Source organism: Sarcophilus harrisii, chromosome 3 (genome assembly GCF_902635505.1).
Source record: "Sarcophilus harrisii chromosome 3, mSarHar1.11, whole genome shotgun sequence".
Taxonomy (NCBI): domain Eukaryota; kingdom Metazoa; phylum Chordata; class Mammalia; order Dasyuromorphia; family Dasyuridae; genus Sarcophilus; species Sarcophilus harrisii.
In genome coordinates this window covers 533,607,378-533,628,703 of record NC_045428.1, presented here as the reverse complement: position 1 = coordinate 533,628,703, position 21,326 = coordinate 533,607,378, and the positions used below count along the sequence as shown (strand labels likewise).

Genomic DNA, 21,326 nt, shown 5'->3' with positions numbered 1-21,326 from the left:
CTATGGAGCATCTACCTGGGAGAAAAAAGGGGAAAAAAAAAGAGAAAGATGCAATAGGAATAGCATCATAGCAATGATACCCATTGTCCTTCATCTTTGCAATTTTAATTGACTATGTTTAGAAGGTCCTCCTTTGCTTCTTCATCTGCTGATTCCTTGTCATTTTAATGAGATTTTATAGTTACATTCACAGAACATAACTATAATTGAGGAGAGTAAATTTTGTATTTTCTTCTCTAACTCATTTTAGAGGCAAGAGAGTTAAGTGGCTTTTTAAGTCACAAAGCCAGTAAGTTTCTGAGACAAAATTTAAACTCATAAAAATGAGTTTTTCTGATTGCAGTCCCAGTGTTCTGTATATTGCACTGCTCTATCATGTACTTACACTGTGTTAAATGTTATTCTGCTTAGACTGAGGAGAAATGATAATACAATCTGAGAAGATATATCTTCATGACTTAAATCTATTGACCAAGAAAAAAAAATCTCATAGAAACCTCAAGGTTTGAAAAAATTTCCAAGACCTTTACTGAAATGGGAATTTACTAAACATGGGAATATTTTCTATAATTTATTTTACAAGTGACCAAACAGACTTTACTGAAATATATATTAGAAGGAAGAACTATACCCATTGCTTCTCAATACACAAATAATAATAATAATTATTATTATAATATATATTGTATTTATTAAATAAAATGCATTTATTAAACATCTACCATGTGCAGTAGAATAGGAATAGCTAACATTTGTATTTCAATTTAAGATTTGCAAAATTATAGGCACATGTTTAATTTGATAAAAGTATTGTATAATCTACATTGATAAAGGGATTTCCCATATCAGGAATTTCCCTTATAAAAGAAATTGTGGTTCCTATATTTCAATATTTTTACAGAATGTGATCAATGCTATAAAGAAAATATAATATTTTGGAAGATGAAAAGTGGGAGAGTGAAAATCCAGAAAGGAATCAGAAGAGAGCATAATGAGGTAGTAGTTTTGTTAAGCAAATAACATTCAACTTGCAGTCAGAGCATCTGAATTAAAATGCAAAGCTCTATTTCTGACAAATTACATGATCTTGGACCAATGTTCTTTCTTCCTTAAAATGTAGTCTTCTAATATAAAACCATTGTAAGCAAGTATTCAACTATGTAGTATTTGTCCTCTAAATTTTCATTCTTTTTGATCTTTCAGAGATGTTAGACATTATCATTGATAATACTGATAGTATACTATTTCCTCAGGTTTCATGACATTCTACCCTCATGGTTCTCTTAGCTCTATATACACTTGTTTACCTTCTTTGTTGTTTACTTTTTCTTAATGAAGCTTTTTTATTTTCAAAATATATGCATAGTTTTCAACATTCACCCTTATAACATCTTATGTTCCAAATTTTTTCTCCCTCTCTTCACCCTATATGATGAGCAATCCAATATATATTAAACATGTTCAATTATTCTATGCATATTTCCACAATTATTTTGTTTCATCAAAAATAAATGAAAATCCCCCATTTCATTGAATGTCCATCTTTTTCCCTGAAACATAATGTTGTATAGTTTATTTTTGCTTCAATCCAAGCTCCTTTGTCTTTCAGATTATCATTTTCCAAGCCCTTCAGTCCTTTAAGTGGAAGCTGCTAGGTCCTGAGTAATCCTGGTTATGGCTTTTCCATATTGAATTGTTTCTTTCTGGCTGCTTGCAGTATTTTCTTCTTGATCTAATAATTCTGGAATTTAGTTATGATTTTCTTTGGAGTTTTCATTTTGGGGTCTATTTCAGGAGATGATTGGTGAATTCTTTCATTGGCTATTTTAGCTTCAGGTTCTAGGCTATCAGAGCAATTTTCCTTGATGATTTCTCGAAAGATGTTGTCTCAGCTCCTTTTTTTTCATCATGATTTTCAGGTAGTCCAATAATTCCTAGAATGTCTCTCCTGAACCTCATTTCCAGGTCAGTTGTTTCTTCAATGAGGTATTTTACATTTTCCTCTATTTTTTTCATTGTTTGATTTTGTTTGACTGCTTTCTGATGTTTGATTGAGCCATTCATTTCCATTTGTTCAATTCTAATTTGTAATGATTTTCTTTGGTTAGCTTTTCCTCCTCTTTTTGCTTTCAACCAATTGAACCTTTAAATGAATTGCTTTGTTCATTGGATTATTTTCCTTTCACAAATTTGACATTTGAAGAAGTTGTCTTTTTCCATTTCCTCAAATCTATTTTAAGGAGTTTATTTTTTTCCATTTCATTAAATCTATTTTAAGAAATTTTCTTCAGATAAGATAATTTTTGTGTTTCCTTTTCCAAACTTTCCTGCAAAATTGTCATTTCCTTCCCCCATTTTTTTCTAATTCTCCTTTATTATCTTTTTTTGAGTTTCTCCAAGAGAGCCTTATGAGATGGAGGCCAACTCATATTGCCCTTTGAGGCTTCATCTGGAGACATTTTGCCTTTAGTGTCCTTGGGGTTTGAGGTTTATTCTTCCTTATCTCCATAAAAGTTATCCATGCTCAGAGCTCTTTTTACTTTTTTGCTCATTTTTAAAGGTTAAGATTTGCTCTTAGGACAAAGTGGAGATTGTCCCAACCTTCCTCTACAAGATATAGTAGCGTCATGCTGACCTAACACTGTTTTATTGGCTTTATTTCCATGCCAGGTGGTCATGGCCAAGTCCTGCATTATTCTGAGTTTCAGCGTCACACTATTTGACTTTTCTAATTATGTTGCATGTTACAGCTAGTCTGTTGGTCCACTGGCTTCTGAATCAGGACAGAGTAGCCAATACTGCTGCATTTTGGCTAAGAGCCTCCCAGTAGATTCAGCTGGAACATGGAGGCCACTCTGCCCTGGATCTCTGCATTGGGCTACCTCCCCTCATGCCCATTTGAAACAACCTTTCCTGAAGTTCTTCCAAAATATGTTCTACTGGAAATTCGTTACACTCCAAATATTTATGAGTTCTGTCACTCTAAAACCAGTTCAGAAACTTGATCTGGTGTTGATCTGAGGATATACCGAAAGAGCTCTGACAAAGACCTGTCAACTCTCCTCCATCTTAGCTCTGCCTCTTCTTCATCTTCTTTGCTATTTTCTTAGCTTTCATCTACCTCTTAAAATGTAAGTGTTTTCAAAATTGTATCATTGGCCTTTAATTTTATATTTGATTTTTCATGTAATTGAGAAATCTAGCTGGTGCTGTGAAAGGCCTTGAATTAGAAAGATCTGAATTCTAATCTGGACTCAGACTCTCACTAACCATCTGATGGATGTTGTATGTCTCTGAGAAGTTACTTTACCTATGTCAGATTCCATTTCCTTATCTGTAAAACAAAAATAATAGCCTGTTCCTCTCAGCTATAATATAGGGATCAAATGAGATAATAATTCTAAAGCAATTAGCACAACATCTGGTATATCATAGGTATTATTTTTTTTTTATTTTTATTTAATAGCCTTTTATTTACAGGATATAAACATGGGTAACTTTACAGCATTAACAATTGCCAAACCTCTTGTTCCAATTTTTCACCTCTTACCCCCCCCACCCCCTCCCCTAGATGGCAGGATGACCAGTAGATGTTAAATATATTAAAATATAAATTAGATACACAATAAGTATACCCGACCAAAACGTTATTTTGCTGTAGAATCATAGGTATTATTTAAATCTCCTCCTACTCCTCTCATTTTGCTTCTTTTCATTATCATCATCAATAAATTATCATCATTATACATTCACTGGTCCACTTCACTGACTTCAATCATAAACTTTATTTGGATGACATCTACATTTCCAATATCCCTTTAGACTTTTAGTGATGCACTTACAATTACTTTCCATATATCACCAACTAAATATTCCATTGTATCCCCAAAGTATGTAGATTGAATTGATGCTTTGCCCACAAAAAACCTCTTTCCCTCTTATTTCTACATGTCTGTTGATATGACTAGTAATATAGAATGATAATGTGATCCTGAAAAAAATCATTTAATTGCTCAGTGCCCTAGGTTAATCATAGATTAAGCTTAAAAATTGTGGAGAAGTTATGGATCTACACTGGTAAAAGAAAGATAGATCCAATCCTTATTCTGTTCTGTCTGTGGCAGTAGCATCTCCCGACAAATCAGAATAAGTCAGGACTGTAACTTGGAAGTTACCTTTTATTCTTGAGTCTCAATCTCCATATTCAGCTTACATCCTTTCAGTTTTCATCTCTATAATAGATCTTGTGTACTCTTCCCTTCTAATTTTTATTCCCAATGCAATCAATTTATTCCAAGTCCTTGTCCCTTCTCACATTCAATATATGCCACCATTAGTTTATCCTTTTCACTATTACTCAACTCAAAGTCATGACTATCAGTTTACTATCTTAATCAAAAATTGGCTATGGCTCCCCACTGACTGAAAATTATAGCATAAATATATAAAGTTTTCATCTTAACAGTCCAATAGCTAATCTTAACCTACATTTCCAAATTTATCATGTATAACCATTTTTAACTTTCTCTGTTCCTACAGAATTTGCTGTCCTCCCTTCCATTTCTGTTCCTTTTGTTAATGCTGTCCCTATATTTAGAATGCACAATCCATTGAAGTCACCATCTGTGTCTAGGCATTACCATTTTAGTGACATTTTCCCCATTCATTCCATTCTTTTTCTCCTGCCTACCCAAGATGGAAGTGATCTCTCAATTTTTAAACTTTATTTTAGCACCTTGCCTCACCCATTCCACGGACTACATTTTTTTCAGCTTTGTAACATAGATGGTTGTATTTGTCTTTTGACCCTGCCATTAGATATTTTTTAGTTCCATTAATGTAGGAACTTTAGTGCATCTTCAATTATATGCTCAGTATCTCATGGTTTGTATAATAAAATTCCTGAATTTATCAGAGAGTTATGGATTAAGACACATTTGTGCCCACAGACATGTTTGGCAATAGTTTATCCTTTGCCTGTCTTTATCAGTACAGGTAATGTATATGTAGGTAAGGTCTCTGTTGGTTCTGGTCTTCTTCCATGAGTTCTTTTCTTGCTAATTAAATAAGTTTTGTACTCTGCTATTTAACCTTTCAGATTTTCCACAGCATGACATCAATCTGCCTTGTCAATTTTAGTAAATATTTTCTGCCATATTAACATTTAATTCCAGTCAAATCTAGACAGTGTAATGTCTTCCAAACATATCTTGTGCATTTATGTGTCTATACTTTCCCTCATGTGGTTTCAGATACTTGAAATACTCTCTCTCTCTCTCTCTCTCTCTCTCTCTCTCTCTCTCCTCTCTCTCTTTCTCTCTCTTTCTATATATATGTACTTGCAGAAGCCCTTTATTTGCAGAATTGAATCTTCAGAAAATTGTGAAGCCATTCACCTGGACCAGGTCTAGTTCCAAAAAAATTGGGCTATCCCAAACACACAAATCATCAACAACTTATAAGTTTCCAACACTTCAAATACCATTTATTTTAACTGGGAACTAACACAGGTTATTGTGTGAAATAAGCAGGGGGTCAACAGGTTACGTTTTAATTGTGACTTTGATAAATGAACAGTCAGTTATGAGGAATCTGGTTGAGAAAGCTCCAGATTAACAGAACTAGAGGCTTACACTGAAGGCTTGCAAATCTTAGATTCCCCCAACAACCTTGTGATGTAGGTACTTTCTTATAACTCCTTAGAACACAAAACAAAACATAGAAAGGTTATTGTGATGCCTTATTTAAGACAGGGCTTGAGCTGATTCTTCTTAACAGGAATAACTTGTTTCATTATGATCTCTGCTTCTTAAATATAACTTCAAACATACACATGCTATGTAGAGATGCAGATAGGAGCAATTTAAACTCTATCACAACACATCATTACCCAAAGGCATGGATGCAATTTATGAAAACATTCAAGGGAAAGACAAATTTTATAGTTTGTTAAGTATTTTGGGGATATCTGTGTCATAACAGGCAATATTAGAAATGAGAGGACAGTAAGAGTATTCATTTCTAATTGTGGCAATGAGGTGATTGAATTATTGATGGATGAATGAATAGATGGATGATTGGGTAAGGAGGTGGGGGGAGATGGTCTTGGTGCAGAATGTCTTTCATTGAGCTGGTCATTCTTTATAATAAGAGCTTGGTTCATCTCTAGTTTCTTCTCTTTGAGTTATACCTGATCTTATTAATACTTTCATTCGTATGCATTGAAGAATAGGATGATTATGCTTCTGTTTCCTGGCCAGGAATATCTTGATTCTGAATGTTTTATGAGAGGACATGATGATGAGATGACAACTGAGCTTCCACTACGATGGATGGATGAGCAAAAAAGGGAGAAAGACTGGTAGAAATTTGCTATTAGAGAACTTGATATATATTTATAAAAAAATACAAGTTGAATATCAATTTTGTTGACTGTATTTTGCAGTGATCTGTTATATTCATCATGTTATACTATATTATAATTATCTGCTTTCACCTAATATTCTTTAGTAAAGAAATATAAGAAGATAGAAATAACATAGACATTACAGGTCTTCTGTTACACAACAAAGGACTGCAAAACAGGCACTGGGAAAATATTTGTTGTGTTTAAAATTATTTTAAAGAAGATGAGGATGTATGATATCAAAAGGGTAGAATCTATTCCCACTAAGAAACTTTTGACATTTTAAAAAAAATGTACCCTTATCTATCTGAACACTAACATGTTTGAAGGGAAGGATATTTGTCAGGAAAGGGAGGCTGTGGTTTAATATTTTTTATTCTTTATGAGATAAAAGTACTGGCTAATGAAGAGAGGATAAACACACCAGTGATTAGTTTAATAAGGAATTTTATCCTTACAGAAGTAACAACTGAAATTTACACCAAGCTTCATACTGACCAGCATAAACCAAGTGTGGGACACAGAAAGAGAATCCATATATAGCCAGTGGGACTATAATGTTTGACTTTAACTCCACTGGGTTCATCAATCCTAGTACATTCATCCTTCTGGGTATCCCTGGACTAGAGGCCTTGCACATATGGATCTCCATCCCCTTCTGCTCCTTATATGCTGTTGCCCTTTTGGGAAATGTAAGCATCCTTTTTATTATCAAGACAGATTCCTCTCTTCATGAACCCATGTTCTACTTCCTCTCCATGCTGGCCATCACCGACATTATTCTCTCAACATCAACTCTGCCTAAGATGCTTGGACTATTCTGGTTCAATGATCATGAAATCAACTTCCATGCCTGCCTCACTCAGATGTTCTTCATTCATGCTTTTTCTGGAGTAGAATCAGGACTCCTAGTGGCCATGGCATTGGACCGATATGTGGCCATCTGTAACCCACTGAGACACTCATCGATACTCACTAACCCTGTGGTGGTACGGGTGGGCATGGTGGCACTTTTTAGAGGCTTAATACTCATGACTCCCCATCCCTTCCTAGTGAGAAAATGGCCATATTGTCAGACCAATGTTGTCCCACATACTTACTGTGAGCATATGGCTGTAGTGAAATTGGCTTGTGCGGATATTTCTATCAATAGTCTCTACAGTTTGGCTGTTATCATCCTGATTGTGGGTACAGACATAACATGCATCTCTCTATCCTACATCCAGATTCTCCGAGCAATCTTCAGCCTCCCCTCCAAAAATGCCCGCTTAAAAACCCTCAGTACCTGTGGCTCCCATGTTTGTGTTATCCTTACTTTTTATACTCCTGCCCTTTTCTCTTTTCTTACCCATAGATTCAGTCAGCAGATTCCTCATCACACCCATATTCTCTTGGCTAATATGTACTTGCTGGTTCCCCCCACGCTTAACCCCATCATCTATGGAATAAGGACCAAACAGATTCGGGACCGGGTTTTGCTTTTATTCAAAACTAAGACCACCTGGAAAACTTGAACCTGACATCAACTAATACTTTAATACCCATATCTATGTGTTAGCCTGTACATATAAACTATCAATCAATCAAAATGTATTTTAGAGACCTCTTATGGGCTAGGCACAACTTTTGTTGTAATTTTTATTTATAAATAAAAAAGCATGAAACTATTTCTGTTCTGATGGAGCTTATATTCTATGTGGTATTCAACACTTATTACAACATAAATATAATGTGAATAAATATAAATATGCATAAAATACTTAAATACAAGGTACAAGACAAGGATATTGTCAATTAAGGACAAGAAGAGATTTCTGGTAGCAGATAGTAGATATTATTTTGATAATAGATTTTTATTTTCAAAATTCATGCAAAAATAGTTTTTAACATTTATTCTTGCAAAACTTTGTGTTCCAATTTTTTCTGCCTTCCTTCCGCTCCAGCCTTCTTTTCTCTTCCAGGCAATACAATGTAGGTTAAACAATTCTTCTAAATATAATTCAAAAGGTGAAAATAATATATTGTGATCTATATTCAGTCCCTATAGTCCTTCAACTGGTTGAACAAGGTTCTCTCCATCATTGGAATTGGCCTGAATCATCTCACTGTTGAAAAGAATCAAGTCTATCACAATTGCTCATCCCATAATGTTATTGTAGCTATGTACAATGTCCTCTTGGTTCTACTCACTTCACTTAGCATTAGTTCATATAGGTCTCTTCAGATGTTTCTGAAATCATTCTGCTAATCATTTCTTATACATAAATAGTATTCTGTTGTATTTATATACCATATGTTATTGAGCCATAATGAATGGCAACTGATGTACATCCTCTCAGTTTCCAGTATTTTTTTTCTATTACAAAAAAGGCTACTACAAACGTTTTTGCACATATGGGTCCTTTTCTCTTTTTAATAATCTCTTTGGAATACAGACCTAGTAGACACTATTAGATCAAAAGGTGTAATGTTCTTTTTCCAAAACACAGCCAGGTGATAAAAGTTCAGATCTTTTATTGTGTCCTTCAATATAGCCCTCTTAGCTCAGAGACCTATCTCTCTGCTTGAGCTCTTGCAGCTTTGTCCTTGGCTTCTGCCTCTGCTTTCTTCAGCTTCCAGCCAGCACCAAGTTGGAAGATATGATGTATCTCTCTTGCCTCAAAGATAGGGCTTGTAGGCTTTCTTCCAGAGTGCTCTGTCTCTGATCCTAGTCAATGTTCCTCCAAAAAACTCTCTTGAGTGGCTCACTGGAATTGTATTTATGCTACTTCTCTGAGAGTGGGATTGTGGGCTATCTCCCAGCATGCTCTCTGAAATCTCCCAAACATGTGAACTCCATTGAGTACTTAGATACTTATGAGCTCTCTAAAGGTGTGAACACAAGCATTGTTTCCATCAGTTGTACTTAGTACTTAGTTTCAAGTTCTGGCCCAAAATATCTTCTTCTAAGATCAAATCAACTCCAATGGCTTAACAGTTTGTAAAGATTCCAACAAAAAGGTATGCACGGTTTGATAGCCCTTTGGGCTGTATAGTTTCAAATTGCTTTCCAGAATGGTTGGAACAGTGAAGTGTGTCTTAAAGGAAGAGTAGGACACTAATATTATCTATGTATGTGGAACAGTCAATGCAAAGACACAGAGATGGAAGATGAAGCAGGGATGGGGAGGGATAAATAGTTAGTAAATTCCAAAAGAATTATACAAATTGGGACATTGTCTCAACATTTGGATTGTTTCTTCTGAAAATAATTCAGAGGAAATAGGACTAGATTTCTCTAATATAGCACAGACTAATCCCAGTTTGAATGTGTTTACTACACTCTCGTTGGGGTGTTGGGGGGGAGGGCAAAGGTATGCTGGAACAGACTCAAACCAGCACCAAAGAGATACCTATCAAATTGTTTGTGTAAAAATTTAGAAATTCTTTAAAAAAATGCTACTAATCATGCCTTAGTTTATTACTTTGTTGAGTGTTTAAAAATAAGAAAGTGATTTAAAAAAAATTAAAATAACAAGGACTGTATCCATATAAAAAAGACTTGAATTGACTACATTATTAGCAAGAAATGCTAATAACCTATGGTGGAAGGATGGGAGAGAAATAATTATCAGGTGTGGAAGCAACTGCAATCTGCTACCTATTACTCATTGCTACATCTCCATAACTAGCTGCCACATATCTGCAAATTCATGTTGCCATTGATCCTTTTGCCTATGCCAATTCATTCCTGATCTTAAATGAATTACTACACTAGACAGAGAGGGTTAGGTTTTATCCATATGAGTTTTGAAAAGCCAGAAGATTCTTTAAAGGTTCCTTCATCAACTGGAAATCTTAGCTGTGACCAAGACTGGTGAGAAACCAGCCCAGCAGTGAATTTATTCAGGATTGGAGTCACTATTACTTTAAGAAAAGGAGTGAATCATCCTTTGTTTAGAGCACACCCAGAAATGAACTTGGTGGCAGGAATATTTTGTAGCAGCTTGAATCCCTGGTACTTTGGGGTTAAATTGATAAAGGAAATATTCTTCATGTGGGGGAAGTGCTTGTTCTGTCTTAATCAATGTTCTTTTGTAAATTGTAATGGACATTTTAATGTATTTAACATCTACTGGTCATCCTGCCATCTAGGGGAGGGGGTGGGGGGGGGGTAAGAGGTGAAAAATTGGAACAAGAGGTTTGGCAATTGTTAATGCTGTAAAGTTACCCATGCATATAACCTGTAAATAAAAGGCTATTAAATAAAATAAATAAATAAATTGTAATGGACATTATGTAGGTATATAAGATTGGGAAGATATTAACAATTGAGAAGATGGGGGACTGTGAAATCATTCCTACGTATTCAGGGTTACCTCTAGGACCTTGAAAGAAGGTAGAGGGAGCCCAGCTCTAGAGATCTAATCTGCTGATGAGATTTGGAATTGGTACAGAAAACCTAGAGCCTACACTAAATACGATGTGTAATAGTTTGTTCCTTTAGTCCCCTGCATTTTGCCTAGAGATGTAATTTATAAATTGCTATTCTTTGGCTTCTTCAGCCCTTTTATTTTGCAAATAAAGATGCTAAAACTTAGAAAATGACATGTTGTCCAAAGCCAGTGAATTCTTCCTACACAATCTTCTGGCCATCTCCTCTGTCTCTTGTTGTGTTCTCTAGAGCATGTACTTCTAAAGGTCATGTTGGGGATACAAACCTCAAATCCAACCCTGGAACTCTTACTTTTGGAGGCTTTGGTCTGATTGGTGAATATTCCATCTCCAATTCTCTTTTTAATTCTTCCCATGCCATCTTATTGCTATTGATCATGTGGATACATTCTTTACCTATTCCTATCCCTGAGATGCTTTCTAGGTCTGCAAGAATAGCCAAACCAATACTGCCTTTTATGCTAGAAAAAAATTTAAATCAATTTGACTATCTCTGTTAGTACTCACCATCCATATGACTTTTAAAAGCATAATAATCCATCTTTTCCTGATTCTATCTTCTGTTTGTATGATGCTGATCTAGCAGAATGGAAGTTGTTCCTCAAGGATAATGACTCTTTTAATCAAGTGCTTAAGCAAGTTGTTAGCATATTACAAACACTTAATTAAAATTTTTTTTATACATCCATTCATTCAAAAAGTAGAAAAGATGGGATTTAAATTAAGATCTCCTCCTCCAAAACCATCAAGATCACAATTGTGTCTGTATTTATGTGAATTCAATAATACCACGTTAAAAAGAATAAATAATAGCATTCAAAATCTTAAGAAGACTATGCCATGAAATGGGGTGTTTGTCCAGAAAAAAAGAAGAACTGAACATACGATTTATAATTGGGAGATGATGATATTTAATGATGTTGAAAACAGATATTCCTTCATTAACCACACTATTTATCACAGGCTAATATTACACATATAGGTCATCAAAATTCAGCAAAACATTTTAACAGTCTTTCATGTAACCCTTAAGAATTATAGATAATAAAGCATTTAGGCAGATTTGGAAGGTGTTGAATATTTTGATTCAAAGAGAACCATTAATAAGTAAAATAACTTTTTAGTGTAGGGGTTTTGGTTTTACACTGTTCATATTTTAAATAATTATCTGCATAAAAGTATAGATGGCATATTTTTTCATATTTGCAAATGATTGGAACTATGGCATGGATAATTAAGACACTGCACAGCAGGATCAGAATCCAAAAATATGTTGTTATAATAGAATAACAAACTTAAGAAAGTAAGATAGAATATAATGTGGATAAATATGAGAATCTCAAACTGGGTTTAACGTAGTTTTCAGAAATATAGCATGGAGGCCTATCTAGACAAAGGACAACCAGATGGTGCAATGGATAGAGAAATAGCTGTAGAGTTAGAGGGATACATCTTCATAAAATCAATTCTGGCTTCAAGAACTTACTGGCTATGTGATTCAGGAAATCACTTACTATTGTTTGGTTGTTTCCTCATCTAGACAATTAGTTGGGGAAATGTCAAACCATTCCAGTATCTTTGCCAAAAAAAAAAAAAACTGCAATTATTATCATGAAAAGTTGGATATGACTGAAAAGTGACTGAACAATAGCAAATGTCACCACAGTAATTCTTGTGAGAAAAATCTAGGAATTTTAACAAGTTGCAACTTTAATCTGAAATAACAATGTTACATTGTAGCCAAAAGATCTAATGATATTTTGAAGTGTATCAGTAAGCACATAATACTCATAATGAGTTAGAAAGTTCCTTTATACTCTATCCTGGTCATATCCCATCTGTAGAATATTATTTTCTTCTGAGAATATTGTAGGAACCACATTAATAAGTGCAGAAGTGAGCAATCAGTATGGTAAGATGTCTGGAAAACATGTCATGAAAAGTGATAGTTCAAGTTTAGCTTGGAGTCCAGTAAATTATCTAGACCTTTTCCCAGACAAACTAATATCTAACCATTCCTCTTCTATCTTGTACTTATGAAGTATATTTTTGAAGCTAAGAATATATATATATAAATATATATATATATATATACTTATCCCAATGGAATTTCATCTTATTAAATTCAGCTAAGAACTCACTTCTATCTTTTTGAATTCTTAGTGCCATTTTTTATATTAGCTTTACCTATTAGCTTTGTGTCACCTGTAAATCTGAGAAAGACGCCATTTTTGTTTATGTCCAGTTTAGTGTTAAAAATCTTAATGAACATTTAGCTAATTGGTAGCTCTTGTCATTGGCACACACATTGTGCAACAAATGAATACTAGTCTTCCAGCTAATTTAAAACCCCACTACTATATTATTATATAACTAACCTATTTCGATCTAGCTAATTGGTAGCTCTTGTCATTGGCACACACAGTGTGCAACAAATGAATACTAGTCTTCCAGCTAATTTAAAACTCCACTACTATAATATTATATAACTAACCTATTTCGATCATTTGCACAAGAATAGCACCATAGATCTTTTCCAATATTTTGCATAAATCTACAACATTGCCATGATTGTTTAATATGTTAATCTGACATTATCTAGTAAACTCTTTACCTAGATTTCACTTGATTGTCCTACCATGCTTTCTTTATACACTTTTTTTTCATTTTTAAGACTCTCTAAATTGATGATTCTCCATGATTATTTCCAAATTCCACACTCATATCAGGAAGTCTGGATTCAAATTTGCTCTTTATTTCCTATGACAAAACACACTGATCTTTTTTGAAAAGGGAAATCATCTTCATATGTTTAAAATGTTTTTCTTATGGGATAGAACTGTAGGAATAGGAGTCTAGATAAATTATACAGCTTAGAGAAGAGAGGGGCAGAGGCATGGATGTAATCAATTATTGTATGAATCACCAAAAAGAAAAGAGGGAAAAAAAACAATCAGTAATCTTAACTATCAAGTATTTAACTGGTTCTTGTGCTCAAGACCAATGATCTCTGCTCTAAGAGGAGTTGAGAGGTAGAACTGGCTTTTAGTTAGCATAGCTTGGTGCCTGGAAGGGAAGAACTATAACACGAGATGGAATTCTTTTAAAGGGAAAAAAATGAATCAAGAAGCATCCAGTAAAAGTGTTCACCATGAAATCACATGAAAATTAGAGAGCACACACCTCTTTATACATAAAGACCAATAAAATAATAAGTGTTATCATAATTATAACATGTATTATAGTAATATATAATGACTATGATTAAGTTTATATTTAACTTCAAGATTTTTAAATATATTTATAAATATCTAATTATAGGATTACAACAACCTGGGGAGGTAAAGAGGTAAATATTATTCCATTTTCACAAATGAGAAAATGAAGGCAGACAGAAGTTAAGTGACTTAAGTGACTTATCCAAGTTCATACAATTATTGAGTGATGCAAGAACTGAGGCAACTGGGTGTCACAGTAGATAGAATACTTGGCCTGTAGTCAGGAAGACCTGAGCTCAAATTTGACCTCTAGCTGTGTGATGTCAGCAAATCACTTAGCTCTATTTGCCTCAGTTTCCTCATCTATAAATGAGCTAGAGAAGGAAAGGCCAAACACTACCATATCTCCACCAAGACCATATTATGGGGTCACAAATTGTTGTACAAGACTGAATGAGGATTAAACAAATCTCTTACTGATTTAAGGTCTAGTATCCTATCTTCTAATCTGCCTACCTGCCTAATATTTATTATATACCTAAACATATCAATCACAAATTTTGGTTTAGGTGAATCAAAACTGTGCTTCATTCCTTGACTTCAAGAACTTCCATAAGGACAGAAAAAAAATAGAATCTTTTTTTTTATATCTCATTGTACTAACTATCTGAGAAATGTTTTTGTTTGTTTGGTTGTTGTTTGGTTTGGTTTGGTTTTAAATGATGGAGTCGAGATTGTTAACATTTAGGGATATAGTTCTAAAACAAACTCAAAAAAATCAACCAACACTTAGAAGAGTGAGAAATATTTGCATATTAGGATAGTAGAAATCCTTTCATAGAACAGCAAACAATGCCAAAAGGGTTTGAATTAATCAGATTAGAATAGAGTTGTAATTTAAAATTCCAATCTATGGGGCAAATTTTACCGAGTACTGTATAAGGGGATGTAAGATTTTTGTTCATGATTAAAGAAGATTGCTGATGAGGCAGCAAGGCAGTACAGTGGGTAGAGCACTAGATTTGGAATCAGGAAGAACCATCCTCATGAGTTTAAATCTGACCTCAAGTATTTACTAGTTGTGTAACCCTGGACAAGTCACATAATAATTTTGCCTCAGTTTCTTATTTATAAAATGAACTGGAGAAGAAAATATAAAATCAATCAAGTATCTAGTCAAAGAAAATCCCAAATGGAATTTCACAAAGAGTCAGATATGACTGAAATGGCTTAACAACAATAGACAGAGAGATTATAAACCTCAAAGAGGTGGAACTACCGAGACACAAGTGTACTCAAATAGAAACATGGTGAACCAGGTACAGAATTTTTTGGAGGTAGAGAGAAATGTTGTTTGGACAACAATAAGTTTTCCTGATCCTGAAAAGATTGGATCTTTCTGGAGAAGTGATTTGGAGAAGTGATTGGTGAATGATGGAGTTATTAGCTTACTAAAAGGATCTGAATGTAGCAGTGGGGAGTATTCCAACTTCTCTTCATGGCCTTTTGTGTCAGGACATAAAAGATGAAAACTGCCTTGAAGAGGGCACCAATAGATATGCTGTCTTCAAGAGAAAACTAAGTTCTAAAAGAAAAAAAAAAGAATGTGAGAATTAAGGGTATTTAACAATAGAAGAGGTTACAGATAAAAAGAGAAGTCAAGGGTATGGACTAGAAAGCAATACAGCTGAGGTTGCCATGTAAGAGGAAGTAGATTGGTGTAGATCCTCAAGTCAAATGACATGGTAGTCATTGGACCTGAAGAACTGTCATTTATTACAGAGAATGGTCTTCACTCTCTGGGCATATGGATCAAAGAAATTATTCTCTCCTAAATATTGGTACCTAAAAAACAAAACAAGAAAACAAAAAACACCCTGGTTTCTTTACACTAGTTCCGATTCTGATTTAAAGTCATTAGTCAACAACAAAACAAATATATTCATTAGCTGTCAAAATTTAATGGTTGAGTACAAAATTCAACAGAGGAAGGTCTCCTTAACAATTGCTCTAAGACAATTATTCAGATCCAAGACTCATAGAGACTACAAAGAATTAGAGAGTTTTCAAAAAATATCAGTGTAGAAGAATACACTTTGAAATCAAAACATATTTTCCCACCTGAGAATATATTCTTCCTTTACTCTGCCTTATAAAATTCCTAGCTTATTGTGGCCTTTCTTGATTTGCCTTCTATCTACTAATTATTAACCCTCTTTTTAATGTGATAAATTATTTTTCTATAAATATGTTGTTCTTCAATATATATAATAACCCCTTACCTTCCTCCCAGCTGACAGTAAGCTTCTTGTGTTTTTTTTTTTTTATCATATCCCTAGTGTTTTAATAAATACCAGGCATAAATTAACTACTTAACTTTTTAATTAAATTGAATTTCTTTCTTCTTACAGAGGTATTTCCTTTCTTAACTGCCATTGCCTGGTCTTCATTCTCTAAATAAGTCCGTTTCCCTTATTCTGTGTTAGCTATTGAGTAGCATTTTTGTTTGAGTTTGAGCTCCCTTCCTGGTGCATCATTTATTATGTTAATGCCCATGAATATTGGAAGGGAAGTTAGTGGAAAAAAGTGGAAGACAGGGTATCTACATTCTCAGCCTAAATTTTATATAAACTTACTGTGTGGCTTTAAAAAGATGATTTCATCTTTTTTAATCATGTTCACTGTTTTACTCTTTTGTAAAATGGAGGTGCTGTATTTTTTTCAACCATCTTCACTATTCACTAACTCACTTTTCCAAAATAAAAGCCTTTCCTTATGACCAGGTAAGTATATCATATACTCAATTTGGACTTTTCCTCCACATCTTTTCATAATTTGACTCTACAATGTTCCTCCAATATAGCATTTGTGAAACCAAAAATATAATAAAGTAAAACAAGTGAACATATCAGCAATGCATTTCTAAAATATATGTTATTGAGAGGTGGAGCCAAGATGGCAGATAAGGCACAGACAACTTTCTAAGCTCCTCTCATTCCCCTCATAACCAACTATTTTATCCAGCCTCAGAAATAGCTCTTCACTGCTTAAATTCATGAAAATCAGAAGCATACAACCACCTGCTGAAGTCAATTCAAAGATGGCCAGGAAAGGTTTGTCCTGAGGGGCCAGGAAACAGACCAGCACAGGCAGGAGTTAGTGTCCTGAGCAGACCAGGGGTGGGGTGCTTCTGTGGCTAGAGAAGTTAAAGAGACCACTCTGCTATAGGCTAACTGCTCTGCCTTGATTACAAAGCAGTAAACTGGCAGAGAAATTAAAGCCTGGAACAGAGGGTACTCTTAAAAAAAAACGCCAGAACCTAACATTGGCTGTAGCTACTCAAACCCGGAAGTGACTCAGGAGACTGAAATACAGCCCTGCAGCTACATCCTGCAGTTCCAGGGCTTTTGTGGGGGCAGTTACAAAACCTGCAAGGCAGGGGGGAACAGCCTGGGCAGCCTTTAATCAGCACAGTGTGGGGCTCGGCATGGGGCAATAGAACTTCCCCACCAGGAATGTGCTTCCCAGGGCAGAGACACTTCCTGTCCCTGCAAATCCATTCACTGCTCAACTGCTAATATCCACAGCCCCAGGGCAGGATTTGACTTGGGATAGTGAAATTCTCACTGCTCAGCATCTAGCCCCAGGGCAGTCATTATCTCACACAGAGGGGTTCTTTGAAGGGCACTTTCCCAGCTCTGCCCTGCAGGACTGAGTTACTTCCAGGTGGGGAACTCTTTCCCAGAGCACTCTAGTACCTGGCTGCTTTTTGCAAACAGCTAGCAGGACAGCTACCCGTCCATACACCTCTCACTTCTCTGAAGAGGAAGCTGGTACCCTCCTGGCCTTGAAGGCAGACCCTAAAGTCTTTAACAAAATGAGTAAGAAAATCAAGAGGAAAATTGATAATTTCTACTCAGAAAGAGAACAGCTTTTCAACCCTGAAGAGACTAATACAGACAGTCTAGACAATTGTTGGTCCCTCAATACAAAAGAATTCTAGAAGAGACTATTAAAACCTTAAAAGAGAACTAGAAGAAAAGTGGGGAAAGGAAAGAGAAGCTATGCAAGAGAGTACAGAAAGACACATAACTCACTAAAAGAAAAATTTGACAAAGTGGAAAAGAAAACAACTCCCTGAAATGTGAACTGAAAAGAAAACTCCCAAGAAGTGCAAGGGAAACAGAATTTTGAATTGAGAAAGAAAAATAACTCACTCAAAAAAAAAAATTAGTGAAATGGAAAATTTCCAATGAGCAAAATGGCTCATTTAAACTCAATTGGACATACAAAAGAAGTAAAAAAAAGCTAATGAAGAAAATAACACGCTAAAAAATCAGAACTGAACAAATAGAAATGACTCGACTCATTGAGACAGGAAGAATCAATCAAGCAAAACCAAAAAATGAAAGATTGAAAAAATGTCAAATAATATTTACTTGAAAAACAACGGACCTGGAAAATAGATCAAGGAGAGAAAACCTAAGGATCATTGGACTACCCAAAAGTTATGATGAAAAAAAGAGCCTAGATACTTATTTTATGAAATTATTGGAAGAGAACTGCCCAGAAGTAATAGAACCAGAAGGTATAATAGGCATGGAAAGAATCCATCAAACACCTTCTGAAAAAGACCTTAAAATAAAGACTCCGAGGAATATGGTGGCCAAAGTTCAGAATTTTCAGATAAAAGAAAAAATTCTACAAGCATCCAGGAAAAAACAGTTCAAATACCAAGGTGCCACACAAGGTCAGCCACAAGATCTGGCTGCCCAACATTAAAAGGATTGAAGGGCCTGGAATTTGATATTCCAAAAGGCAAAAGAACTTGGAATGCAGCCAAGAATAAACTACCCAGCTAAACTGAGCATTTTTTTTTCCATGAAAGAAGATGGACATTTAATGAAACAGAGCAATTCCATCTGTTTCTAAAGGAAAAACCAGACTTAAACAAAAAATTTGATCTCCAACAACAGAACCCAAGACAAGTAGAAAAAGGTAAAAGGAACCCTTGAGAACTGTATTTCTGTTGTGGATATACATAAAAATCACATGTATAATTTGATTTTATTGATATAGCATAAAAAAGGGAAGTAGAAATGGAAAGGGGATAGTGTCAGAAAAAGGGGAAAGGGGAGATAAAAAGAGGGAAACTTCTTGCGTTGATGAGGCAAAGTAAACCTATCATATCTGAGGGAACTTAGAGAGGGGGAGGAACATTGTGTGAATCTTACTCTCATCAGAGTTGGCTCAAAGAGGAAATAATTATCACATTTGTGCTTCTACAGAGAACCTTCTCTCACCTCATGAAAAAGTGGGAGAGGAAAAGGAAAAGGGTGTGAAATATATTACCTATCCAATTTGGTGCATTTGTGACAGACTAAGAGTGATACTATTAGCTTTCTTTGCTGAAGAGGGGAAGAGGAGGAACTTTGTCTACAGTTATATTTTTGAAACTCTTTCACTCCCTAAATGCTTAAAGTGGTGATAACAATAATTAGGGTAATTTTTATCTATGCCAGAGATGTGTTATTCTCCACGCTATGTACTTCTTATTTTCTATAATACCAGAAAAATATTTTTGCCTCAAACCAGAAATTTAACCATAAGAAAGGAAGCCAATTATCGCTGGACCCATTGAGAGAATTAGTGAAACTCTTTATTAATAGTCAAAATGAGGAATTTTTCATACACAATGGAAGTATCAAACAAAATGGGCATAAATAGGAATACACAGAAGAGAAAGGTACAGAAGATGAATCACTGGGATAAATTAGAGAAGTATAGTAAGAGAGGCACAACTCACTTAATTTGTCTTTTCATGCTGAGTTTTTGAAGTATTATATTTTTGAATAAACATGTTTTACACAGTGAGCTGCTATCACTCTGAGGAATGATTCCACATTTCCCTCATTCTGATAATTTGTTGGTTATTCTTTCTGAACAAATACCCGTAGCACCCGCTCCCGGATCGGTTTAGTCCTGACTCCATAAATGACAGGATTAAGGGCTGGTGGGATGACCACATAGAGATTGGCCAAGAGGATGTGGATGTAGCGGGGAATATTATGACCAAACCTATGGGTCATGAAGGAGAAAAATGCAGGTGTATAGAAGGCTAGGATGACACAGACATGGGAGCCACAGGTACTTAGGGCTTTCAGTCGTGCATCCCGGGAGGGGAGGCAAAAGACAGCTCGGAGTATCTGCACATAGGAAAGGACAATGAGAATCAAATCAAAGATGAGGGCAGCAATAGTGCATAAGCCATAAATCATGTTTACTCTGATGCTAGCACAAGCCAGGCGAGCAATGCCCATATGCTCACAGTAGGTATGTGGGATGATATAGTGTCCACAGAATGGCAACCTCTTAAGGAGGGGACAGAAAGGAAAGACAAGTAGAACTGTCCTCCCAACCACCACTGAAGCCATGATGGCCACCACCTTGTTAGTGAGGATCATGGTATATCTCAGTGGGTAACAGATAGCCACAAAACGATCAATAGCCATGGCTAACAATACCACTGATTCCATTCCAGTGTAGATGTGAATGAAAAACATTTGGATGAGACAACCTTCAAAGCTGATTTCCCTGAGGCTGAACCAGAAGATGCCCAGCATTTTAGGGATAGTAGGTATGGATAGTCCTAGATCAATAAAAGATAGAAGGGCCAAGAAATAAAACATTGGCTGGTGAAGGCTCTGTTCTGTCTTGATCACAAGCATAATGGTGATGTTGCCCATAACTGCAGTCAGATACATGATAAAAAAAGGGAAAGCAATCCAAATGTGATAAACTTCTAGCCCTGGGATCCCCAGCAGTAGGAAAAATTCAGGAACAGAACTCGTATCATTGGAAGATGACATCCTGACCAAGGGACGTGGCAGATGACTGATGCACCACAATTTTTCACAATCTTGACATGAAGAAAAGGGAAGGTATGACCCACTCTGCACCTAAGCAATTCCATTTGGAGATTAGTGAAATCCCAAGTTATCTATCTCAAAAGAATACTTCCAGAGGGAGCCAGAAGACTGGGGGAAGTCTCAGGGTCACAGAAGACATTTTGGTCCCTGGTTTAATGGAAGAATCATTATGGTTTTTTGTATCATGAATTCTTTGGGCAGTCTGGTGAGACCAATTTTCAGAATAATCTTTTTTTTTAACACATATAGTAAAACACATAGAATTGTCAAAAGGAAGATAATTACATTATATCATTATATCAATCAGATTTTTTAACTCTTTAAAAGCTCAGGTAAAGA

The 21,326-nt window shown here is 35.2% G+C and overlaps 2 protein-coding genes and 1 pseudogene across 2 annotated transcripts; 1 reads left to right on the top strand and 2 right to left on the bottom strand.

The window, feature by feature from the left end:
* Window positions 1-6,141: 6,141 nt before the first annotated feature.
* On the bottom strand, window positions 6,142-6,310 carry LOC105749914 (annotated as a pseudogene).
* A 652-nt stretch (window positions 6,311-6,962) lies between these two features.
* Window positions 6,963-7,920, top strand: LOC100916894 (olfactory receptor 52E4-like). The gene has a single exon (XM_012545414.2). The coding sequence runs from the start codon at window positions 6,964-6,966 to the stop codon at window positions 7,918-7,920; it is 957 nt and encodes a 318-aa protein (XP_012400868.1). The 5' UTR covers window position 6,963.
* A 12,068-nt stretch (window positions 7,921-19,988) lies between these two features.
* Window positions 19,989-20,930, bottom strand: LOC100932364 (olfactory receptor 52E4-like). The gene has a single exon (XM_003767036.4). The coding sequence runs from the start codon at window positions 20,925-20,927 to the stop codon at window positions 19,989-19,991; it is 939 nt and encodes a 312-aa protein (XP_003767084.3). The 5' UTR covers window positions 20,928-20,930.
* Window positions 20,931-21,326: the final 396 nt, after the last annotated feature.

Bases quoted from the DNA above. Each gene is read 5' to 3' on its own strand.
- LOC100916894 (XM_012545414.2), top strand. From the start codon at position 6,964: ATGTTTGACTTTAACTCCACTGGGTTCATCAATCCTAGTACATTCATC.
- LOC100932364 (XM_003767036.4), bottom strand. From the start codon at position 20,927: ATGTCATCTTCCAATGATACGAGTTCTGTTCCTGAATTTTTCCTACTG.